Raw genomic sequence first — 20,574 nt, forward strand, 5'->3', positions numbered from 1 at the left:
ACGCCCTCTCCAGGGGCCCTCCCAGCCAGATGTCAGCAGGGGAGGAGGAGGGAGAGGAAGGGAGGAGGAAAAGGAGGGGAAGAGGAGATGAGGCCACCACCCCAATCCAAGGCTGCTGGCTCCCAGGCCTAGTGGGAGGGACAGGGTGGGGCGGGAACAGCCAGCTCCCTGCCAGGAGTCAAAAAACGAAAGCACTTCGGCTGAGACCAAGACTCAAGTCAGGACTCCGAGGAGACTGAGTGTGCCAGCTCGCCAGCTCTGGAACCTGGGATGCTGGGGAGAGATTCTCGCCCCTCCTGCCCAACCACTGGGGACTGAGTGGGAACACAGATGAGGTGTCTGCCCCCCCCTTGGGGGGGGCAGGACAGGGCCTAGGCCTGGGTGCCACCTGGCACCTGGAAGATGCCTGTGCCTTGGTTCCTGCTGTCCTTGGCACTGGGCCCAAGCCCCATGGTCCTCTCTCTGGAGAGGCTTATGGGGCCTCAGGATGCTGCTAACTGCTCTCTGGTGAGTCTGGGGCCCTGGGAGGGTTGGGGAAGGCTCAGGGTTCAGACTGAGGCCCATCAAGGCCCTAGCCTGGCTCCCGTCACTGCCGTCACCGCCGCCGCCGCCACCGCCACCACCAGAACTGCCCTAGCTGGTCTGTCTGGTACTGATGGAGTAAGAGGAGAATGGGGAAGGGGCCAGAGCTGGGTCTGTCTTCTGCTGGGGGAGGCTTGGAATAGGGAGCCCCAGAAAGAGGTCCGTGGGGATCTCAGGCAGGGAAAGAGGATTAGATTTAAGATCATAAATCCTGACGCTCCTTTACCTCCTTCCCAGGGCCTCTCCTGCCACCTGTGGGGTGAGTAGCCCTACTTTTAGAGAGAAAATAACTTTCTAGGTTGGTGGAAGGGAGGGGAGTTGTCCCAGTCCCATGCCCTCACGGCCTACCCTCAGCCCCTGAAAAGCCCAAGCTCCTTGGCCCTCTGGGGGTGTCAATTGCACCCAAATTCTGGGTATAGAACAGCTTCAGCTCCCACCCTGCCCTTCACGCACAGATGGTGACGTGCTCTGCTTGCCTGGGAATATCGAGCCTGCCCCAGGACCTGTGCTGGTGCCCACACGCCTACAGACAAAGCTGGTGCTGAGGTGTCATCAGGAGACTGACTGCAACCTCTGTGTGCGTGTGGCCGTCGACTTGGCTGTGCGTGGTGAGCATGTCACCCATGTGCGCATGTGAATGTATCTGGGGTGGGCATGAGGATCAGGCAGTCTGCTAGGCAGCACTGGACATCCTTCTGGAGGTCACTGGCCAAAGGACCCCAGGCTGGTCTGGTCTCCCCATCCCCCACCCCCAGGCCTCAGGCCTGGCCCCTGCTTCCCCGCGTGCACTTTCTGGAAGAAAGCCAAACCCAAAGCCAGCCCAGAGCAGGAGGCCTGACCTGGGCCTTGTTCTTGGGATCTTCCAGGCCACTGGGAAGAGCCTGAAGATGAGGAGCAATTTGGAAGAGCAGCTGACCCAGAGCTTGAAGAGCCTAAGAATGGTGAGGGACACCCTGCTGGCCCAACTGCCCCTTGCCAGGGCCTTGCCTGCGGCCCCTGGGGCTGACCAACTCTCGCCCTGTTGTTCACAGCCTCTCTCCAGGCCCAAGTCGTGCTCTCCTTCCAGGCCTACCCTACTGCCCGCTGTGTCCTGCTGGAGGTGCAAGTGCCGGCTGCCCTCGTGCAGCCTGGTCAGTCTGTGGTATGCAAAATAATAATAATAATAATAATAACCACCTTCTGAATATGAAATCTACAAAGTGCTTCCACACATATTATCTCTTTAAGTCCTGACTCTGATCAGGGCTGTGGGCAAATCCTTTCAGCCCTTTATGCCCATTCTCCTGTCTGTAAAGTGGGGATAAAAAAAGTCCTACTTCATCTGGATGCTGTGAGAATTAAGTGAGGTGACAATGCCATGAACTAGGTATTATTATGACCCTCATTTTCCAGGGAGAGTCTGTGGGCTGGATCCACTGCTCTGGACTTCCGTCCATACCGTGTCTGCCCATGTGTACACCAAGCTGCAGGGTGTTGGGGCTACTCCTGGAAGTGTCCCTCCGCTTGGGCCAAATCACTCAAACCCTTTGACGTCCCCTCCTGCCCCCAGGCCCCAGGCAATATCCTCTGATGTGGAAAATTGTTGAGTGGGTGAACATCTGCTGGCCCACCTCACGGGGCAATCGTGAGGACCAATGAGGCACTGGGTGTGAGAACCACTTCTGTGGGGAGGGGTGTCCAGTCACCTTAGCTTTGGCCATGTGATCCAGAACAACTGGAGTTGGAGCAGGGACTCTAGTAGCTAGAGCCCTTATCCCTGCCCTGCGGACGCCCCTATTGAGGGTGTGTCCTTTAGAATTGGGAGCCCTTTAAAGAAACTTCAATGGCAGAATTTAGGGCCATACAGTATGAATATAGTTATTGGTTGGGGGAGGATGGGAGGGAGTGGTCCACACAGAGGATCCCACATCCCTGGCATGGGTTCTGAGCCCTATACCACCAGCCTTCTGCCACCCCTCTCCTCACAGGGCTCTGTAACATTTGACTGCTTCGAGGCTGCTCTAGGAGCTGAGGTGCAAATCTGGTCCTACACTCAGCCCAGGTACCAGAAGGAACTCAATTTCATACAGCAGCTGCCTGGTAAGTGGATACAGAGCCTCCGCGGACCCACATCCTAGCCTCCCTAATCTCTCACCCTTTGGCCATTCCCCTCCTGCTTTCATCCCCTTCCTAGTCCTATCTACTCCCAGGCAGTGGTGTGAGCTCACATCCTCCCAGTCAGTTCCCATCCCTGTGGAAAGTGCTTTGGGCACCGCATAGATGTGGGTGGTATCTAGGGGACAGGGAGCCCTTTGCAGAGCTCCCCATGAGTCGGGTTGTCCCCCTTCTTTCCTTGGTCCCCAGCCCCACCGGAGGCTTTTCTGTGATCTCTCCCCAGATTGCAGGGGGCTCGAAGTCCAGGACAGCATCCAGAGCTGCTGGGGTAGGGGCTAGGGCCAGTGGGGCTGGGAGGAGGGAGGGCCAGGGTCTGGAGTGTGAGAAACCCTTGGAGTTGGCTTCAGGTCTGGGCTGCCACATTCCAGAAACGTGCAGAGCTCACTCATTCATTCATTCATTCATTCACTCATCACACATGAACTACAACAGCTCCTACTTTGTGGCAGCCACTGGGAACATAAAGGTGAATCTCTCACTCTCTGTAAAAAACATTTATTAATATCGGGGACATCTAGAAGCTCAAAGCATTGCCAAGATTATGGTGCACCCTCCCCAATATATCAAATAAAAATATTAAACCATAAAATGAGGGGCTAAGTAAGTCAGGGTTCTTATGGTTTTTTCCCCTGCACTATTTAGATTTTTTTGTTTTGTATTTTCTTTTTATTTTTTAATATATTTTATTGATTTTTTTACAGAGAGGAAGGGAGAGGGATAGAGAGTTAGAAACATCGATGAGCGAGAAGCATCAATCAGCTGCCTCCTGCACACCCCCTACTGGGGATGTGCCCGCAACCAGAATCGAACCTGGGACCCTTCAGTCTGCAGGCCGACGCTCTATCCACTGAGCCAAACCAGTTAGGGCTGTATTTTCTTTTTAAAAAATATGTTTTTATTGATTTTAGAGAGAGAGGAAGGGAGAAGGATAGAAAGATAGAAACATCGATGAGAAACATTGATTGGCTGCCTCCTGCATGCCCCCTATTGGGAATCACGCCCACAACCGTGGCATGGGCTAGGGAGATGAGTTCAGAGTGGTCACAGTAGCCAAATTGGATAGGTAGGGCCTTGCAAGCCTTTGTAAGGACTAGGTTTTTCCTCTGGGAGTAATGATGGGGGGTGGGGGGTGGGTGGGGTAGGGCGGCATCAGAGGGCACTGAGCACAGGAGAATGATTTATTTTATAGTGGTTACAGGATCCTTCTGGCTGTGGAGGGAGAAGCAAGGAAAGGGTGATCTCAAGACCACATACTGGGGCCTACATGAGCTCAGTCCCCAGCTGCCTGGTCTGAGATGGGGACATTGGCTCTGTCCTCCAGGAGCCTCCCAGTCTAGAGGATTTGAAGGGAACTCCAAAGGGTCAGTCGGTGGGTATGGCTCAGGCTTGGGTGTGCAGAAGAGGTAAAGGAAGTTTCTCTTTGGCTCCCCCGCCCCCCAGCCCTGCCCTGGCTCAACGTGTCTGCAGATGGTGAGGATGTGCAATTGGTGCTGGATGTCTCTGAGGAACAACACTTTGGCCTCTCCCTGTACTGGAACCAGGTCCAGGGCCCTTCAAAACCCTGGTGGCACAGAAACCTGGTGAGACCTCCCACTCCCAGGTCCATTTTCACTCTAGGCTGATGCCCATGCAAAGGATGCCAGGGAGCCCTTGAAGAGGACACAGCAACTGACCCCCAAAGCAAGGAACATCAGTGGGGGAAATGCTGCATGCCTGGTTTCCTTAGCTTTGACCTCCAGCCTTCCCCTCTCCCTTATCTCCTTATCTTTTCCAACTCCCCCCACCCTTTGTTTACCCCACAGACTGGGCCGCAGACCATTACCTTGAACCACACAGACCTGGTTCCCTGTCTCTGTATTCAGGTAGGAGCAGAGCCTAGCTGGATGCCAGGGGAGTTGGTGAGGGGGTGGCCCTATCTGTCTTGGTCTCACTATCCTCTACCCTCCCCTTTGAGGTCAAAACTATGGCTCCCTAGGGCAGTGGTCAGCAAACTGCGGCTCGCAAGCCACATGCAGTTCTTTGGCCACTTGAGTGTGGCTCTTCCACAAAATACCACGTGCGGGTGCGCACGTACAGTGAGATTGAAATTTCGTGGCCCATGCGCAGAAGTCGGTATTTTGTGGAAGAGCCACACTCAGGGGCCAAAGAGCCACATGTGGCTCGTGAGCCGCAGTTTGCTGACCACTGCCCTAGGGTGACTGGCCCTCCCTTGACCTTTACTGTCCTATGTCTTCTGCTTGTTGCATGCCTCAGTTGCTCTTCCTGATCCTCTAACCACAAGACTCCTACTTATGCTTCATGACCCATTCAGATGTCACTTCCTCCTTGAAGTCTTCCTCTATTCCTCCACTTTCCTCTTGTGCTCCCCGGAGGGTAGAGCATGTGCTGTGAACTCAGACTGGCTTGAATCCTGACTCTTACCATTTGCTAGCTGTGTGACCTTGGGCAGGTCACCTCACCTCTCTGAGCCTGTTTCCTATCTGTGAAATGGGAAGAATACCAGTAATAGTACCAGCTTCATAGGGCTGTTATAAGGAAGTATGCCACATGTAGGCTTATATTTGCTGGTTCTTTCCTCTCCCTCTGATTGCACATTTAACTGGTCATCAGATTCCATCTATTTGACCTCTGACATTAATGCCTTCCATTCTCTTTCCCTCCCCTTTCCATTTTAGCCCAGTTTGGGCTTCTATCACATCTCCTCTAGACTGTTTCAATAACTTCCCATGCCACCTCCTTTCCCAGAACTCCCTAGAATTCTGAGTCCCATATTCTGACCCCCAACTGAACCTTTTCTCTGGTCTTTCCCATGATTCCCCTTGATGGAAATTTTGTTCCCTTCAGGTGGAGCTACTCATCAAGGTATGTCCACCTCTGTGCTTTTGCTCAGGTTGTTCCCACTACCTGAAATGCCCCCACTTCTGTCCCATGCAACCAAATCCTTCCAGCTCACATGTCACCTCTTTCCCGAAATCTCCTGGCCTACCTACACATCTCCTTGTACGTCTGTCCTTCCTTGTCCATTTCCTTTTTAATTTGGGCACCTGTCTCATTTCTTCTTGAATGCAACAGACGCGCAATAAATGAGTGACCAATCTATTAATTTATAAACATTTTTATCCTTACTTCAACCGTGAACTTGTCTTTTCTTTGAAGGCAAAAAAAATAATAGCTAATTCAAATTTAGTAACTCCCCAGAGCCTTGCACAATGCCTGACACGAGCAGGGGCATTTAATTAATTGCTGAATAAATTGATATGTTATCTCTAGTGCTTAGCACTAGGCTAAGCACATAATACGTGCATTTTTAAAGTCTATCGAAAGAATAAATGAATATATTTTTAACACCTAGGATAGTAAGTGCCTGGCACATAGTAGGTTCTCACAAAGTGATTGTGGATTTAATTACTGAATGTTCCTAGTGCCTACCACAGTGCTAAGACACATAGTATTACTCATTACAAGTTCATTAAAGGGCCTGGCCAGTTAGCTCAGTTGGTTAGAGTGTCGTCCCAATAGGCTAAGGTTGTGAGTTCAATTCCCCGGTCAGGGCACATAAAAGAATCAACCAGCAAATGCACAAATTGGTGGAAAAGGAAGTCTCTCTCTCTCTCTCTCTCTCTCTCTCTCTCTCAGTCTTTCTTCCCCCCAATCCCCTTCTCTCTCTAAAATCGATTTTTTAAAAAAAGTTTGTTAAACAAAGATGTTGCCAGATCTTGACATAGGGTTTGCTGAAAGAATAAATGTGTACCTCTCGAGGGCCTTGAAAAGATGACCAGACAAGTATTTGTGAAAAATCAGCCAAATGAATAGCAGTGGGCCTGCATGTGTCCCTGGAGGGTTGGTTGGGGTGACCTAAACCGTGGAGCCCTGTTTCCTTTCCAGGTGTGGCCTCTGGAACCTGACTCCGTGAGAACGAGCATCTGCCCATTTAAGAATGGTGAGAGGACTCGCAGGGACCAGGGTGGGATCAGTGCAGACTGACGTGTGCGGGGCGCGCAGTGACCACGCCCTCTCCCTGCAGATACCCGCGCACACCGTAACCTCTGGCGGGCTGCCCGGCTGCAGCTGCTGCCCCCACGGGGCTGGCGGCTGGTCGCGCCATGCTCGCTGCCCGCCGAGGCCACACTGTGCTGGCAGGCACCGGGCAGGGGCTCCTGCCAGCCGCTGGTCCCACCGCTGCCCCGGGAAAATGTCACTGTGAACGTAAGCGAAGCGGAGGAGGAAGGCAAGCCCAGGGTCCGAGGAGGAAGGCAAGCCCAGGGGGCCACCTTTTGCCACCCCTCCCATTCCTTTCGTTCCACAGGAAGCCCTGGAGTTCCCTTTGCTGAAAGGCCACCCCAACCTCTGTGTCCAGGTAAGAAGGGGGCGCCAGAGCGCTGTGTTGGGAGCAGAACCTTCCTCCCACCCGCAGGGACCCCCAGACAAGACACTGTGTTCTGGACCCACTTGATCCTTGGGTTCTTGGAGCAAAATGGTCATGGGATTCCTCTTTAGGAGTTCCACTATTTGCCTTGGCAGTGCCAGGGGCCCTGAGCCAGTCATTTCATCTCTCTGAAGGTCAGTCTCATCTGTTTAGTGGGGAGAGCAGTAACGACTTTATAGAGTGGTTATGAAGATTAAATAAGAGAAGAGCTTCACATTAGGGACTGGCACAGACTAAATACTCAACAAATGTTAGCTGCTTTTATTACTGCTGTCATTATCCTATGTCCCTAACTGTTCTACAGCTTCACAGGGTTATTATTATTATTTTTTTTTAAATGTATTTTATTGATTTTTTAACAGAGAGGAAGGGAGAGGGATAGAGAGTCAGAAACATCGATGAGAGAGAAACATCGATCAGCTGCCTCCTGCACATCTCCCACTGGGGATATGCCCGCAACCCAGGTACATGCCCTTGACCGGAATCGAACCTGGGACCTTTCAGTCCGCAGGCCGACGCTCTATCCACTGAGCCAAACCGGTTTCGGCAGGGTTATTATTATTAACACATTTATTCCAGACTTATTGAGCATCTACTATGTGCCAGGCACTGTTTTAGGCACTTGGCATAGAGGTCAGTGAATAAAATCAATAAATGTTTTCATCCGTAGAGAGCTTATGTTCTAATGGAGGAAGGTAAACAATAGATATAATAAGTAAATTATTATAGTAAGTTAAAATTGTTAATATAAAGCTCTGGCCGAGTGGCTCAATTGGTTGGAACATCCTCCTGTGCACCAAAAGGTTGTGGGTTTGATTCCTGATCAGGGCACATACCTAGGCTTTGGGTTCCATCTCTGGTCAGGGGCATTTGGGAGGCAACCCATCAATGTCTCTCTCTGTCTCTCAAAAAACGATTATTTTTTTTCAATAAAAACACTCTCGCCCTAACCTGTTTGGCTCAGTGGATAGAGCGTCAGCCTGCAGACTGAAGGGTCCCAGGTTCAATTCTGGTCAAGGGCATGTACCTTGGTTGCGGGCACAACCCCAATAGGAGGTGTGCAGGAGGCAGATGATTGATGTTTCTCTCGCATCGATGCTTCTAACTCTCTCTCTATCTCTCTCCCTTCCTCTCTGTGAAAGAAATCAATAAAAAATATTTTTAAAAAATCCTCTAGTGAAGATTTAAAAAATTGTATATAAATACTATGGGGAAATGTGGGGAAGGATAGTGAGGATTAAGGTTGCAATTTTAAGTGGGGCGGTCAGGTGAGACCTCTTTGAGAAGGTAGTTAGATGGGAATGTATAAAGTGTCTTGCCAGATGTGAAAAGAGCTAATTTAGGTTCCCAAGTCCTGTTAGCACAGATGACCTCACAAGGCTGAAGCTGAGAATGATGGTGTGATTCCTAATCACCCAGATCTGCCTAAGGTCAGGCCCAGAGTGCAGAACCCCCAACCCAAGAGGCCTCCCCTTGCCTATCCAGATCCTTCTGGCCTTGGCCCTTGCCTTTCTTTTTATTTTTAATCCTCACCAAGGATACTCTTTCCATTGATTTTTTTAGAGAGAGTGGAATGGAGAGAGGAGGGGGAGAAAGAGAGATAGAAATATCAACGTGAAAGAGACACATAGATTGGCTGCCTCCTTCAAGCACCCAACCAGGTTGGGGAATCAAACCATCAACTGAGGCATGTGCCCTTGATCAGAATCAAACCCATGACCCTTTGGTCCTCGGGCCAACACTCTAACCACTGAGAAAACCAGCCAGGGCACTCTTGCCTTTCTTTATGCCCCTAATCCTGGCCTCTTCCAAGCAGGTAAGCAGTGGGGAGAAGCTGCAGCTGCAAGAGTGCTTGTGGTCTGGTGAGTGGGGCCTGCAGGAGGCTGGGACAGGGCCATCGCAATAGGGGTGAACCCTGGCAGTGCCAGCTCCAAGGGGTGTAGGTCAGGTATGAGGGGGGCACATGGCAGCCCCCAGCAAGGTTGGGTCTCAAGAGTGGACTCTCATCCCTTTCAGACTCTCTGGGGCCCCTCAAGGACGATATGCTGCTGGTGGAGACACGAGGCCCCCAGGACAACAGATCAATCTGTGCCTTGGAACCCAGTGGTTGCACCCCACTGCTCAGCAGGGCCTCCACGGTAAGGGGTGGGGGACCCTTCTCCATGTACCTCTCCAGTTCCATCTCAAAACTAGCCTCAAATTTTCCCTCTATTCAATTTCCCCTCCTCTGAGCTAGGCTCCGTGCTGGTCTCTGGGGACATGGGGGTGATTCAGAACCTGGGCCTTGTTCTCAGTGGTCTCTCAGAAATCTCCCAACTCCTAGTGCCATCCCCTCACTCTGCCCAGCTGCATGCAGCCTGGTGGTCTCCTAGGTGCAGTGCCCCTAGGTGACAACCTCCTACCCCTTGGCTTGGCAGAGGGCAGCTCGCCTTGGAGAGCAGTTACTACAAGACCTGCAGTCAGGACAGTGTCTGCAGGTGAGTAGGTGGCAGGAGAGCCCTGCCCCAACATCCAAGGGCAACACCCCTAACACTCTACCTTTGGCCTCTTCCACTCCTTCCTGTGCCTGAAGGCACCAGGGAGACTCACGCTTCCCAGGCAGAGGCCTCCTCACTGTCCTTCTAGCACCCATCCACCATCTATTTGTGCTTTTTTTTTGTTTCCAGTCGTGGGGAAGCTAAGAGTTTGAAGGAGCATAGTTCCTGTCCCCAAGTTACTCACTGCTGGCTATAAACCCATAAACAGATAACAACATTCACATGTGCTAAGCGCTGGTTTCCAGGGAGAACCAAGGAAGGGTCTCTTCCTGTGGGCCAGATCTGGCATGAAGGCACAGTCCAGGCAATAAGCATAAGCAAAGCCAGAGTAGCTTGCGAGAACCTGCTATGTGTGTGGGGGAAATATGCATAATTGAGGCTGGAAATTTTGGAGCTCAGGCTAGCGAGAATTTGGTGAGTGCTGAACCATAAGCTGAGGGCTCAGGGCTTGGTTTTGTTTGTGTCTTACAGCTGTGGGATAATGACCTGGGAGCACTATGGGCCTGCCCCATGGACAAGTGTGAGTATTACAAGAATGGCCCTTCCTCTTCACAGCTCTCTAGAAGCTGAAATCTTGACAGGAACCACTCATGCGGGCAACACACGCAATGTCCTTCCCTGGCTCAGATAAATCAAAGAGTCATTCTTCACTCATTCAGAAACCATGATGAGAGCTTGCAGGCCATCCCAGCATCACCAAGATACAATACATGCCCCCACCCCAGTCATAGAAGGCTAGAAAGGCATTAGCCCCAAATCATTTGGTAGGTGTGAGCTATTGAGGCACTCTCTACAAAGTAAGTGTCCAAAGCCATGAATGCATGTAACAGGGACCTGACTGTGATGGGCTAAGGAGTTCAGGGGAAAGGTTTGAGCTGAATTCTGAAGGCTGATCTAGGTGAAGGAGTTACAGATGCATTTTTGTGAAGACTGTGGGGTGCTTTTTTGAGGAACTAACTCCACAGTGGTCAGTGTGGTTGGAATGCCTTGGGAGGCAGACCCCTATCATGAGCTGAGGATGCATGCGCCATATAGGGTCTTGGGAGCCAAAGTAAGGAATTTGGAATTTACCTTTAGAGTAGCAGGAGCTTTCTAAAAGACTATAATCAGATTTGTATTTTTAAAAGATCTTTGGGTATGCCACGTGGTGAATGAATTGGAGACAAAAAAGAGGTCAGGGATATCAGAAGGCTGTTGCAATCACCGGAGAGAGTGAAGTCAAGGACCCAGCCACCCTAGGCTTAAGGGACAATAATAATAACCTTTGAGGACTTACCATGCCCTGGCATTGCAAGTGCTTTATGTGTATTAACAGATGTAGTTCTCACAACAACCCTATCAGTAGGTACTATTGTTATCTCAATTTTACAGAGGTGAAAATCGGACACAGAAAGTGAAGTCACTTATCCAAGGTCACTCAAGTAGATGGGTCTATATCAGCCGTGGGCAAACTACGGCCTGCGGGCCGGATCCGGCCCGTTTGAAATGAATAAAACTATTGAAATAAAAGACCGTACCCTTTTATGTAATGATGTTTACTTTGAATTTATATTAGTTCACACAAACACTCCATCCATGCTTTAGTTCCGGCCCTCTGGTCCAGTTTAAGAACCCATTGTGGCTGAAACCGGTTTGGCTCAGTGGATAGAGCGTCGGCCTGCAGACTGAAGGGTCCCAGGTTCGATTCCGGTCAAGGGCATGTACCTGGGTTGCAGGCATATCCCCAGTGGGAGATGTGCAGGAAGCAGCTGATCGATGTTTCTAACTATCTCTCTCCCTTTCTCTCTGTAAAAAAATCAATAAAATATATTTTAAAAAAAATAAAAAAAGAACCCATTGTGGCCCTCGAGTCAAAAAGTTTGCCCACCCCTGGTCTATATTCATATACTGGCTCTGACACTAAGTGCTGTGGACTCTGGGCAACTTACTTCATTTCTCCTTCATGAAGTGGGGTTTAAGTGTAAGGTCTCTAACCAGCCCATCTCCTCCCCTTGGCCTCCCAGATATCCACCAGCGCTGGGCCCTGGTGTGGCTGGCCTGCCTACTCTTTGCTGCTGTGCTTTTCCTTCTCCTCCTCCTCAAAAAGGACCATGTGAAAGGTGAGTCATTTCCGGCTCCCCATTCCCCAGAGGTAGGACAGGATGGGGCCTGGGAGTTCAGAGACAGGAAGCAGCATCCGAGCTCACCCGTCGCCTCCGCCCCTCTCCCTGAACAGGGTGGCTGAGGCTCCTGAAGGAGGATGTCTACTCGGGGGGTGAGTGTGAGCCAGCGCCCGGCGGGGGGGCCGCCCCCAGCGGGCCGGGCCTCAGGCCATCTCACATCTTCCCTCCCCCCCTGTTTTCTCCCGCAGCGGCCGCCAGGGGCCGCGCTGCTCTGCTGCTGTACTCGGCCGACGACGCGGGCTTCGAGCGCCTCGTTGGCACCCTGGCGTCCGCCCTGTGCCAGCTGCCGTTGCGCGTGGCCGTGGACCTGTGGAGTCGTCGTGAGCTGAGCGCGCAGGGGTCCTTGGCCTGGTTCCACGCACAGCGGCTCCAGATCCTGCAGGAGGGCGGCGTGGTGATCTTGCTCTTCTCGCCCGGGGCCGTGGCGCTGTGCCAGGAGTGGCTGCAGGACGGAACGTCGTCCACGCCCGGGGCGCACCGCCCGCACGACGCCTTTGCTGCCTCGCTCAGTTGTGTGTTGCCCGACTTTTTGCAGGGCCGGGCGCCCGGCCGCTACATCGGGGCCTACTTCGAGGGTCTGCTCCACCCGGATGCCGTGCCCGCCCTGTTCCGCGCCGTGCCAGTCCTCGCCCTGCCCTCCCAGCTGCCTGACTTCCTGCGGACTCTGCAGGGGCCCGGCGCCGCCCGCCCCGGGTGGCTCTCGAATAGGGCGGAGCGAGTGTCTCGAGCCCTTCAGCCCGCCCTGGACAGCTGCCTCCTGCCCCCGGGGACCCAAGAGACAGGACTCGAGATGGCACCCGAGGCGGGGGACAGGACCTGAATAAAGGCAGACGCTATTTTTCTATCCACGTCTCTTCTAATGTGTGTCTCTGACAGAGCGGCTAGCCTGGCACGCAGCCCGCGGTCCGGTCCCCGCGGCCCTTTAACTGCCCGACAGGTGCAGCCCGGCGCCACCTCTGGTTGGCTGGGGCGGGATGACGCAACGGCACATGGCTCGTCACCATTGGCTGCGGCGTGGGCTCCGCCCTCCGGGCTGCGGGGTTGGCGGAGGTGGCACGTCTGACGCAGGCGGTGGAGGAGGTGGCGCTGAGCAGACAGCGGTCTGCGCCTGCGGCGGGCTGGGTGCGTCGTCTCTTGCTCCCCCAGGATCTCAGGGATCTGGATCCTCCCCTGCCGGCTCGCGGGCCGTGCTTTGGCGGCCTGCGGGCCCTGAACCTGACCCCTTCTCTTCCTATCCACGCAAATCGTTCATCCGGCTTCTTCTTCCCCAATACTTGGAATCTGACCCCCTTCTACCTAATTCCACTGATCCTGCCCCTAATAAACCTACATTCAGACCCTAAAACAATGGGCTGACTTTTGCTTCCTTGCCAAGGGTGCAGGCTACCTCCCCAACGGTAACGAGGATAACTTATTGCCGCTCATTTCCCCACCATACCCTCTCTCGCCCCAATCCCAGTCCAGCCTCCCTTTTTAAAATCACAGATCTGGGCTCCCAGACCCCTGGCATCTCAGCACCGACGCTGCCTTTCCCACCTGGCTCCTCCAGCGCACCCTACCCATGTCTTCCATCTGTAGGTCCCCGGCCTGGGAAAGGATGGCCCCGCGACCCCCAAGGGGCCTGGTCCCAGCTCTGGTCTGGGGCCTGAGCCTCTTCTGCAGCCTCCCAGGCCCAGTTTGGCTCCAGCCCTCTCCGCCTCCCCAGTCTTCGCCCCCAACCGAGCCCCATCCGTGTCATACCTGTCGGGGACTGGTCGATAGCTTCAACAAGGTGAGTGCCCCGCAGCCCGGTGGGAGGGGCCTGGCTGCTATAGCAAGTGGCCGAGAGTGGGGAGATCTGGGATGCAAGTCTGTATGGATTCAAGTCCCAACTTGGTTACTTAACTAGTTGTGTGGCCTGTTGCCTGGTCAGTGAAAGACTGAAGTGCTAGAATGCCCCAGGCATTGGACTTCCGTACTTAGGTATTACTAATTTTCTCCATTTCCAGGGCCTGGAGAGAACCAACCGGGACAACTTTGGAGGTGGAAATACTGCCTGGGAAGAAGAGAAGTTGTCCAAATACAAAGACAGGTAAGGGCTGGAAAGCTGGGTTTGTATAGCTCACCTCCCAGTCTCTGTTCTACGAGTGGGGACCTAGAGCCTTTTGGGGAATGCTTACTCATTCAACAAATAATCACTGAATATCTATAGTACAGCAGTAAACAAGGCAAGCCAAATCCCATCTTCAAATAGCTTACATTCTTGTAGAGGAGATAGGTGGTGAATAAGGCAATAAATAATGTCACATAAGGTGAATAACAGTAAAACAGGGTGGACTACAGAATGGTGAGAAGCATGGTGTCCAAGGTGTGACATTTGAACAGAGACCTGAAGTGAAGAAGCAAGCTATGTGACAATCAGAGAAGAGAAGTGGACAGAGTGAGGCTGAGCTTGGAGTATTTGAGAAGTGGCTGGAATGGAGTGGTAGAAGGTGAAGTAACCCAGGTACATGCCCATGACTAGAAATCGAACCTGCAGCCCTTCAGTGTGCGGGCTGACACTCTATCCGCTGAGCAACACTGGCCAGGGCTTTTGCAGTTTTTTAAAACCACCTCCTCCTATATGCCAGTCACTGTGTCAGACTCTTTAAAGATATGATCCATTATATGTGTGTGTTTATGTATATTTAATTTTTTATTGAGGTAGATATACAGCACATAACATTTACCATTAGAGATATTTTGTACATTCACAGTGTTGTGCAAGTATTACCACTAGTTCCAGAACATTTTCATCATCCCGAAAAGAAACGCCATATCCATTAAGCAGTCACTTCTCATTCTCCCCTCAGTCCTTGACAATCACTAATTTGCTTTCTGTCTCTATGGATTTGCTAATTCTATTGGAATCCTATAATATGTGGCCTTTTATGTCTGGTTTCTTTCACTTATCAAAAATTTGAAGGTTTATCTATATTGTAGCATATATTAATATTTCATTCCTTTTTAAGGCTTAATAATATTCTGTTGTATGAATATACCACATTTGGTGTATCCATTCATCATTTGATGAACATTTGGGTTGTTTCTATCTTTTGGCTATTGTGGATACTATTGCAATGAACATTTGTGTACACGTTTTTTTTGTTTGTTTGTTTGGTTTTTTTTTTAAATATATTTTATTGAGTTTTTACAGAGAGGAAGAGAGAGAGTTAGAGAGTTAGAAACATCGATGAGAGAGAAACATCGATCAGCTGCCTCCTGCACATCTCCCACTGGGGATGTGCCCGCAACCCAGGTACATGCCCTTGACCGGAATCGAACCTGGGACCCTTCAGTCCGCAGGCCGACGCTCTATCCACTGAGCCAAACCAGTTTCGGCTGTGTACACGTTTTTGTTTGAACACCTGTTTCCATTCTTTTGGGTGCAAATCCAGCAGTGCAGTTACTGAGTCCTATGATGATTCCATGTTTAACTTATCAAGGAATTGCCAAACTGTTTTCCACAGTGTCTGCACCATTTTTCATTCTCACCTGTAATGTAGGAGGGTTCCAGTTTCTCCACTTCCTCACCAACACTTGCTATATGATATATTTTTACTTACATCTACCCAGCAAGAGTACATATTCCATTGTGCAGAGGCAGGAACTATGGTATCGTACAACAAACCTGTAGGGGAGGTGGTGTCCCCATTTTACAGAAGAGAGAACAGGTTCAAGAGAGATTGATTTGCCCAAGGTCATACAACTAGATTCAAACTCAGGTCTGTCTGACTCAAAACCAGTATCCCTTCCATTATGCCCTCTGCCCTTTCCTTTGACCCTGTCATGGCGTGAGGCGTGGTGGGAGAGACCTTAAGGAGGCTGGTGGGTGTCGTGGAATGTGTTCACACTACTCTGCCCTGTCTGGCCAGTGAGACCCGCCTGGTAGAGGTGCTTGAGAACGTGTGCAGCAAGTCGGACTTCGAGTGCCATCGCCTGTTGGAGCTGAGCGAGGAGCTGGTGGAGAGTTGGTGGTTTCACAAGTGAGTGGCGTGGGGGCTTTCCCAGGGAGGGGCCACAGGCAGGGCCAGGTAGTAAAGCAGGGGATTGCATGCTAGGGGCCTGTGTCCTTGTTTGGCTCCTTCCAAACCCAGATCTGCTAAGGACTTGCTGAAGGAGCTCTCACTCTGAGCTTCAGTTTGTCCCTCTGCCAAATGAGGAAAGGGCGTTGGTCAGGTGGTCTTAGGGGTCTTATACGTTGGGTTGTATCAGAGATTCGGTGGGAGGTTGGGGGATGGGCAGCATCTCTGACAACTGACTGAGGCCCCCTCACTGTCACACCACCTCCCTGCCTCAGGCAGCAGGAAGCCCCAGACCTCTTCCAGTGGCTCTGCTCAGATTCCCTGAAGCTCTGCTGCCCCTCAGGCACCTTCGGGCCCTCCTGCCTTCGTGAGTTATTCAAGTTCCTCTTAAGGGATGGGAGGGGACTGCTGAGGCCAGGACTCTTGTCCTGGCTCTGCCCCTAGCTGGCTGTGTGCACTTAGGCTGCTCAGATAACTTCTCTGGACCTTAGTTCTTACTTGCCTCACAGGGCTGACGAGATGAGCAAATCAATGGGGAGTGGCTCTGTAAAAAGATATGTGTGTGCTTAGACTGAGTCAGATGCTGCTGTGGTTTTATCTTATATTTGAGAAATGCTTCCACCTCCACCCCTCATTTCCCATGCCTGGGGTCAGACCAGGCCCCATCCCTTGAACTAAGGGGACCTTCCTCCAGTTGGCAGGTGCTGTCTCGATGCTCCCATTGTCACCACCTTTTTCTACACACAGTTCTGATTCAGGAGCTAAATTTATTACCAGCCCCTTTTAGAAAAATCTTTCCGCAGAAGCTGCAGATAAAGAGTCAGTGACAAAGATGATCAAGTCAGTGTTTATAAAAGAAAAGATTTGTAAATAACCTAATGTTCCATAGTGGAGTAGAGGTTAAGTAAATTTCATACAGTTTTATGACAACATATTATGTTGCTATTAAGTTTTCTTTCCAAAAATGTTAATGTTTTCTATATACAAGATTGTTTTTACAGTCTCACCCGGTTTGGTGTCTGCCCACAGCCTGTCCCGGGGGTACAGAGAAGCCCTGCGGTGGCTACGGGCATTGTGAAGGGGAAGGGACTCGAGGGGGCAGCGGGCACTGTGACTGCCAAGCCGGCTATGGGGGTGAGGCCTGTGGCCAATGCAGCCTCGGCTACTTTGAGGTGGAGCGCAACGCCAGCCATCTGGTATGTTCGGGTAGGTAGCCAAAAGGTGAGGCGCTGGGCAGGGGCTGATGGGATGCCTGTCTGCTCATTCTCTTACTTCCGCCATTCCCCCCAGCTTGCTTTGGCCCCTGTGCCCGCTGCTCAGGACCTGAGGAATCAAACTGTTTACAGTGCAAGAGGGGCTGGGCCCTGCATCACCTCAAGTGCGTAGGTGAGTGGGGCTGTGCCTCAGGTCTGGGAGGTAGATGGGCCTGGGCTTGGTTCTCCATCAATACCCACATCTCTGGGCTAGACCAACACAGTTCCCGTCTTTATGGAGATCTCAGCCTGGTTGGGAAGGCAGAAAAGCAACCAGGCACTTGCAGTACAGACTGATCTTTGTGCAATGAGAGATGTCCCTGATCCAGCTGGGTGATGGTAAGGAATCAGGAAAGGCTTCTTAGAGGAGATACCATTTAGACCAGTGGTTCTCAACCTGTGGGTCGCGACCCCTTTGGTGGTCGAACGACCCTTTCACAGGGGTCGCCTAAGACCATCCTGCATATCAGATATTTACATTACGATTCATAACAGTAGCAACATTACCGTTATGAAGTAGCAACGAAAATAATTTTATGGTTGGGTCACAACATGAGGAAGTGTATTTAAAGGGCCAGAAGGTTGAGAACCACTGATTTAGACCAAGTCTGTTCAGTTGAGAAAGGGTTAGCCAGAGGAATGAGGATATTGAACTTGGGTCAGGAGACCTGGGTTTGAGACTTGGTCTGTCTCAAACCTAGCCATTTGTATAAGTGAGAGTAATGACTAAGATACTGTGACAAAAAGGTCCCCAAAGATTATGGCTTAAAGAATAGAGAGGTTTATTTTTATCTTAAATCACCGTCTCAGAGCAAGCAGTCCAGGCTGTCAGGGACGCTCTTTTTGTCACAATCATTCAAGCACCCAGATTCCTTCTTTCTTACTGTGCAGTCATCCCGTTGGGTGTTGCCTTTGTGGTTGAGGCTCGTTCCCAGGCACTTCTGTGTTCCATGCCCTGGCACTCAGGAAGTAAGAAAGAGAAGAGAGTGCATGGATGAGTCCAAGCCCTTTGTTTTAAAGCCAAGCTGAAAGTGGAGCACATCACTTCTGTTTATATCCTGTCGGCCAGAACTCAACCACAAGGCCATACTGAGTAGCAAAGCAGATTGGAAAATGTACTCTCTGCCTGGGCGGCCTGGAGTCCAGCTGCACCTCTCCTGCTGTGTTGGTGGACAGCCTGCCGTTGCTACCACACCATATGAGCCTGGCAACTCCATTCTGCAACAGTTCTGGTCTCAGCTTCCCTGTTAGTGAACTGACTGAAATGCCCCATCTTGCCGGCCTTTCTGTAGATATTGACGAGTGTGGCACAGAGCGAGCCAACTGTGGAGCCGACCAATTCTGCGTGAACACGGAGGGCTCCTATGAGTGCCGAGGTGAGTGTCCACTCCTGCAGGGGAGGGGATGTGGGAAAGGCAGGAGGAGCTGCTCCACGCCTGTTCCCCCCAAACTTCTGCCTTCTCTGGCACCAGAACCCCTTGGATTTAGGGGCAGCTCTTAACCTTCTCTCTCCTCTCTCTTCTCCAGACTGTGCCAAGGCCTGCCTGGGCTGCATGGGGGCAGGGCCAGGCCGCTGTAAGAAGTGTAGCCCTGGCTACCAGCAGGTGGGCTCCAAGTGTCTCGGTGAGTCTCCAGCCAGTGGGGCCCAGGTACCTTGGAGTGCCTTGCCACCATGAATTGAGAGGGGCTGGAATGTGAACAGGCTAGGGGAAGGGTGAATGTTACCTGGGTAAGGGCAGAAGGGAGTGCCGGAATGTGAACGAGGCAGGGTCGGGGTGCTGCCTGTGGGACCCTGGAAGTCGCTCTGATCCCTCCTTGCCCTCCCTCAAGATGTGGACGAGTGTGAGACAGAGGTGTGTCCCGGAGAGAACGAGCAATGTGAGAACAGCGAGGGAAGTTACCGTTGTGTCTGTGCTGAGGGCTACAAACAGATTGAGGGCATCTGTGTGAAGGAGCAGATCCCAGGTGAGTCCCAACTTGGCCCCCACCAAACCCGTTCTCCAAGCATTTATAACCCCTCAGCCCCTGTGAGGCTGCATTGAGACCTGAAGCCTACATCTCTTGAGTAGCTTTTGGTGGCCTCACACCTCCCTGGGGTAGAAAGAAAATAGGACTTGGCATCAAATTACTCTGCCCCCCCTAGCCTCTTTCCTCATCTGTCCAATGGGACCAGTCCTAGCCCTGGCCCTCTGAGAGCTATTGTAGGCCATGGTGTGGTGAGATGGACAGCTACAATGATATAATAGTGATCACTTCCGCAACTCTTGCCATATGTCAGACACTGTTCCAAGCATGTGGCATGTATTAACTTACTTTACACTAAAACAAATCCAACGCTGTAGGTATCTTTCTCATCCCCATAGTGGAGACTAGGATGCAGAGAAATGAAGCCACTTGCCCAGGGCCACCCAGCAAGCAGGTCGCAGAGCTGGGTGTTGAATCCTGGCAGTCTGGCTCTGGAGCTGGGCTAGTACACATGGCACGTGCTCTGTCACAACTCGCTCACCACGTGGCCTTGGGAAACCTCTACCTCTCTGAGCCTCAGTTTCCCGTTCAGTGAGACAGGGATAATAACTGCCCCCTAGAGTCGTTCTCAGCAGTAAACGACATCGCGTGCTGGCACGCCTAGCAGGCAGGTGGCAGCGATGACTGGGTGCGTGGGAGACTCTAAGAATGGGGGAGGAGTGACAGGTGCTTCTTATTCCTCGCAGAGTCAGCGGGCTTCTTCTCAGAGATGACAGAGGATGAGCTGGTGGTGCTGCAGCAGATGTTCTTCGGTGTCATCATCTGTGCACTGGCCACGCTGGCTGCCAAGGGTGATTTGGTCTTTACCGCCATCTTCATTGGGGCTGTGGCGGCCATGACTGGCTACTGGTTGTCAGAGCGCAGTGACCGGGTGCTGGAAGGCTTCATCAAGGGCAGATAATCTCTGCCATGCCTGCAGGATCTCCTCCCACCAGGCTGCCTCCAGAAGCCAGGCCTCTCTCCTGCCTGGACACTCAAGGCGGCTGGCTTTATTTTTGAGAGTAGGCTAAGTACCCCCTACCCGCCTACGGAGCAGCCTAGGCACCCAGACCTGGGCAGGTGAGGCCCCTGGGATGCGGAAGGAGCCCTAAAAATGGAAGCCATGGGATCTTGGCCTTGAGGAGACTGGGCAGGCCTGATAATGTGTGTGGATTTTTAGTGTCTCCTTATGGTGGCTGCTAGTGAGCTCTGGCCCCTGTGCAGGATGAGGGGGGTGGGCTCCTGCAGGGGTGAGTCCATCATAGCCTCCTCCTGCCAGCTGCATGCTGCCAGCTCCTGTTCCATATTCACCTCCCCCATTCCTCACCCCTCTCCCCTCAGCCACTGATTTATTTATTCATCTCAGGAAATAAAGAAAGGTCTTGGAAAATGGAGAAGCTTCAGTTTTACTGC

At 51.9% G+C, this 20,574-nt stretch overlaps 2 protein-coding genes across 8 annotated transcripts; both read left to right on the forward strand.

Annotated features, from left to right (window-relative positions):
- Positions 1-309: 309 nt before the first annotated feature.
- IL17RC (interleukin 17 receptor C) lies at positions 310-12,703 on the forward strand (the record flags this gene model as incomplete). 5 transcript variants are annotated; one of them, XM_081106220.1, is made up of 19 exons in its annotated part: positions 310-507; positions 820-841; positions 1,038-1,190; positions 1,449-1,523; positions 1,614-1,723; positions 2,550-2,661; positions 2,960-3,004; positions 4,177-4,316; positions 4,539-4,598; positions 6,622-6,676; positions 6,761-6,942; positions 7,043-7,093; positions 8,979-9,024; positions 9,179-9,300; positions 9,580-9,639; positions 10,171-10,219; positions 11,703-11,798; positions 11,915-11,953; positions 12,050-12,703. In XM_081106220.1, the coding sequence occupies 19 exons, from the start codon at positions 403-405 to the stop codon at positions 12,679-12,681; spliced, it is 2,154 nt and encodes a 717-aa protein (XP_080962346.1). In that variant the 3' UTR covers positions 12,682-12,703. The 5 variants fall into 5 exon arrangements, with proteins under 5 accessions (XP_080962346.1, XP_080962347.1, XP_080962343.1 ...); XM_081106217.1 differs by having other exon boundaries at positions 403-507; positions 8,976-9,024; XM_081106218.1 differs by lacking the exon at positions 11,915-11,953 and having other exon boundaries at positions 403-507.
- A 195-nt stretch (positions 12,704-12,898) lies between these two features.
- On the forward strand, positions 12,899-20,558 carry CRELD1 (cysteine rich with EGF like domains 1). Of its 3 annotated transcripts, none has more exons than XM_081105470.1 (11): positions 12,899-12,983; positions 13,440-13,632; positions 13,850-13,932; positions 15,755-15,865; positions 16,180-16,271; positions 16,934-17,110; positions 17,195-17,290; positions 18,450-18,533; positions 18,685-18,780; positions 18,988-19,122; positions 19,869-20,558. In XM_081105470.1, the coding sequence occupies exons 2-11, from the start codon at positions 13,459-13,461 to the stop codon at positions 20,081-20,083; spliced, it is 1,263 nt and encodes a 420-aa protein (XP_080961596.1). In that variant the 5' UTR covers positions 12,899-12,983; positions 13,440-13,458; the 3' UTR covers positions 20,084-20,558. The 3 variants fall into 3 exon arrangements, with proteins under 3 accessions (XP_080961596.1, XP_080961597.1, XP_080961595.1); XM_081105471.1 differs by having other exon boundaries at positions 12,977-13,258; XM_081105469.1 differs by lacking the exon at positions 12,899-12,983 and having other exon boundaries at positions 13,295-13,632.
- The last annotated feature ends 16 nt before the right edge of the window (positions 20,559-20,574 follow it).

This window comes from Myotis nattereri (assembly GCF_964212035.1).
Source record: "Myotis nattereri genome assembly, chromosome: 14".
Lineage (NCBI taxonomy): Eukaryota > Metazoa > Chordata > Mammalia > Chiroptera > Vespertilionidae > Myotis > Myotis nattereri.

Bases quoted from the DNA above. Each gene is read 5' to 3' on its own strand.
- CRELD1 (XM_081105469.1), top strand. From the start codon at position 13,423: ATGTCTTCCATCTGTAGGTCCCCGGCCTGGGAAAGGATGGCCCCGCGA. The intron at 13,933-15,754 runs GTAAGGGCTGGA...CTGTCTGGCCAG, and splicing joins TTGTCCAAATACAAAGACAG to TGAGACCCGCCTGGTAGAGG. The intron at 17,111-17,194 runs GTAGGTAGCCAA...CATTCCCCCCAG, and splicing joins CAGCCATCTGGTATGTTCGG to CTTGCTTTGGCCCCTGTGCC.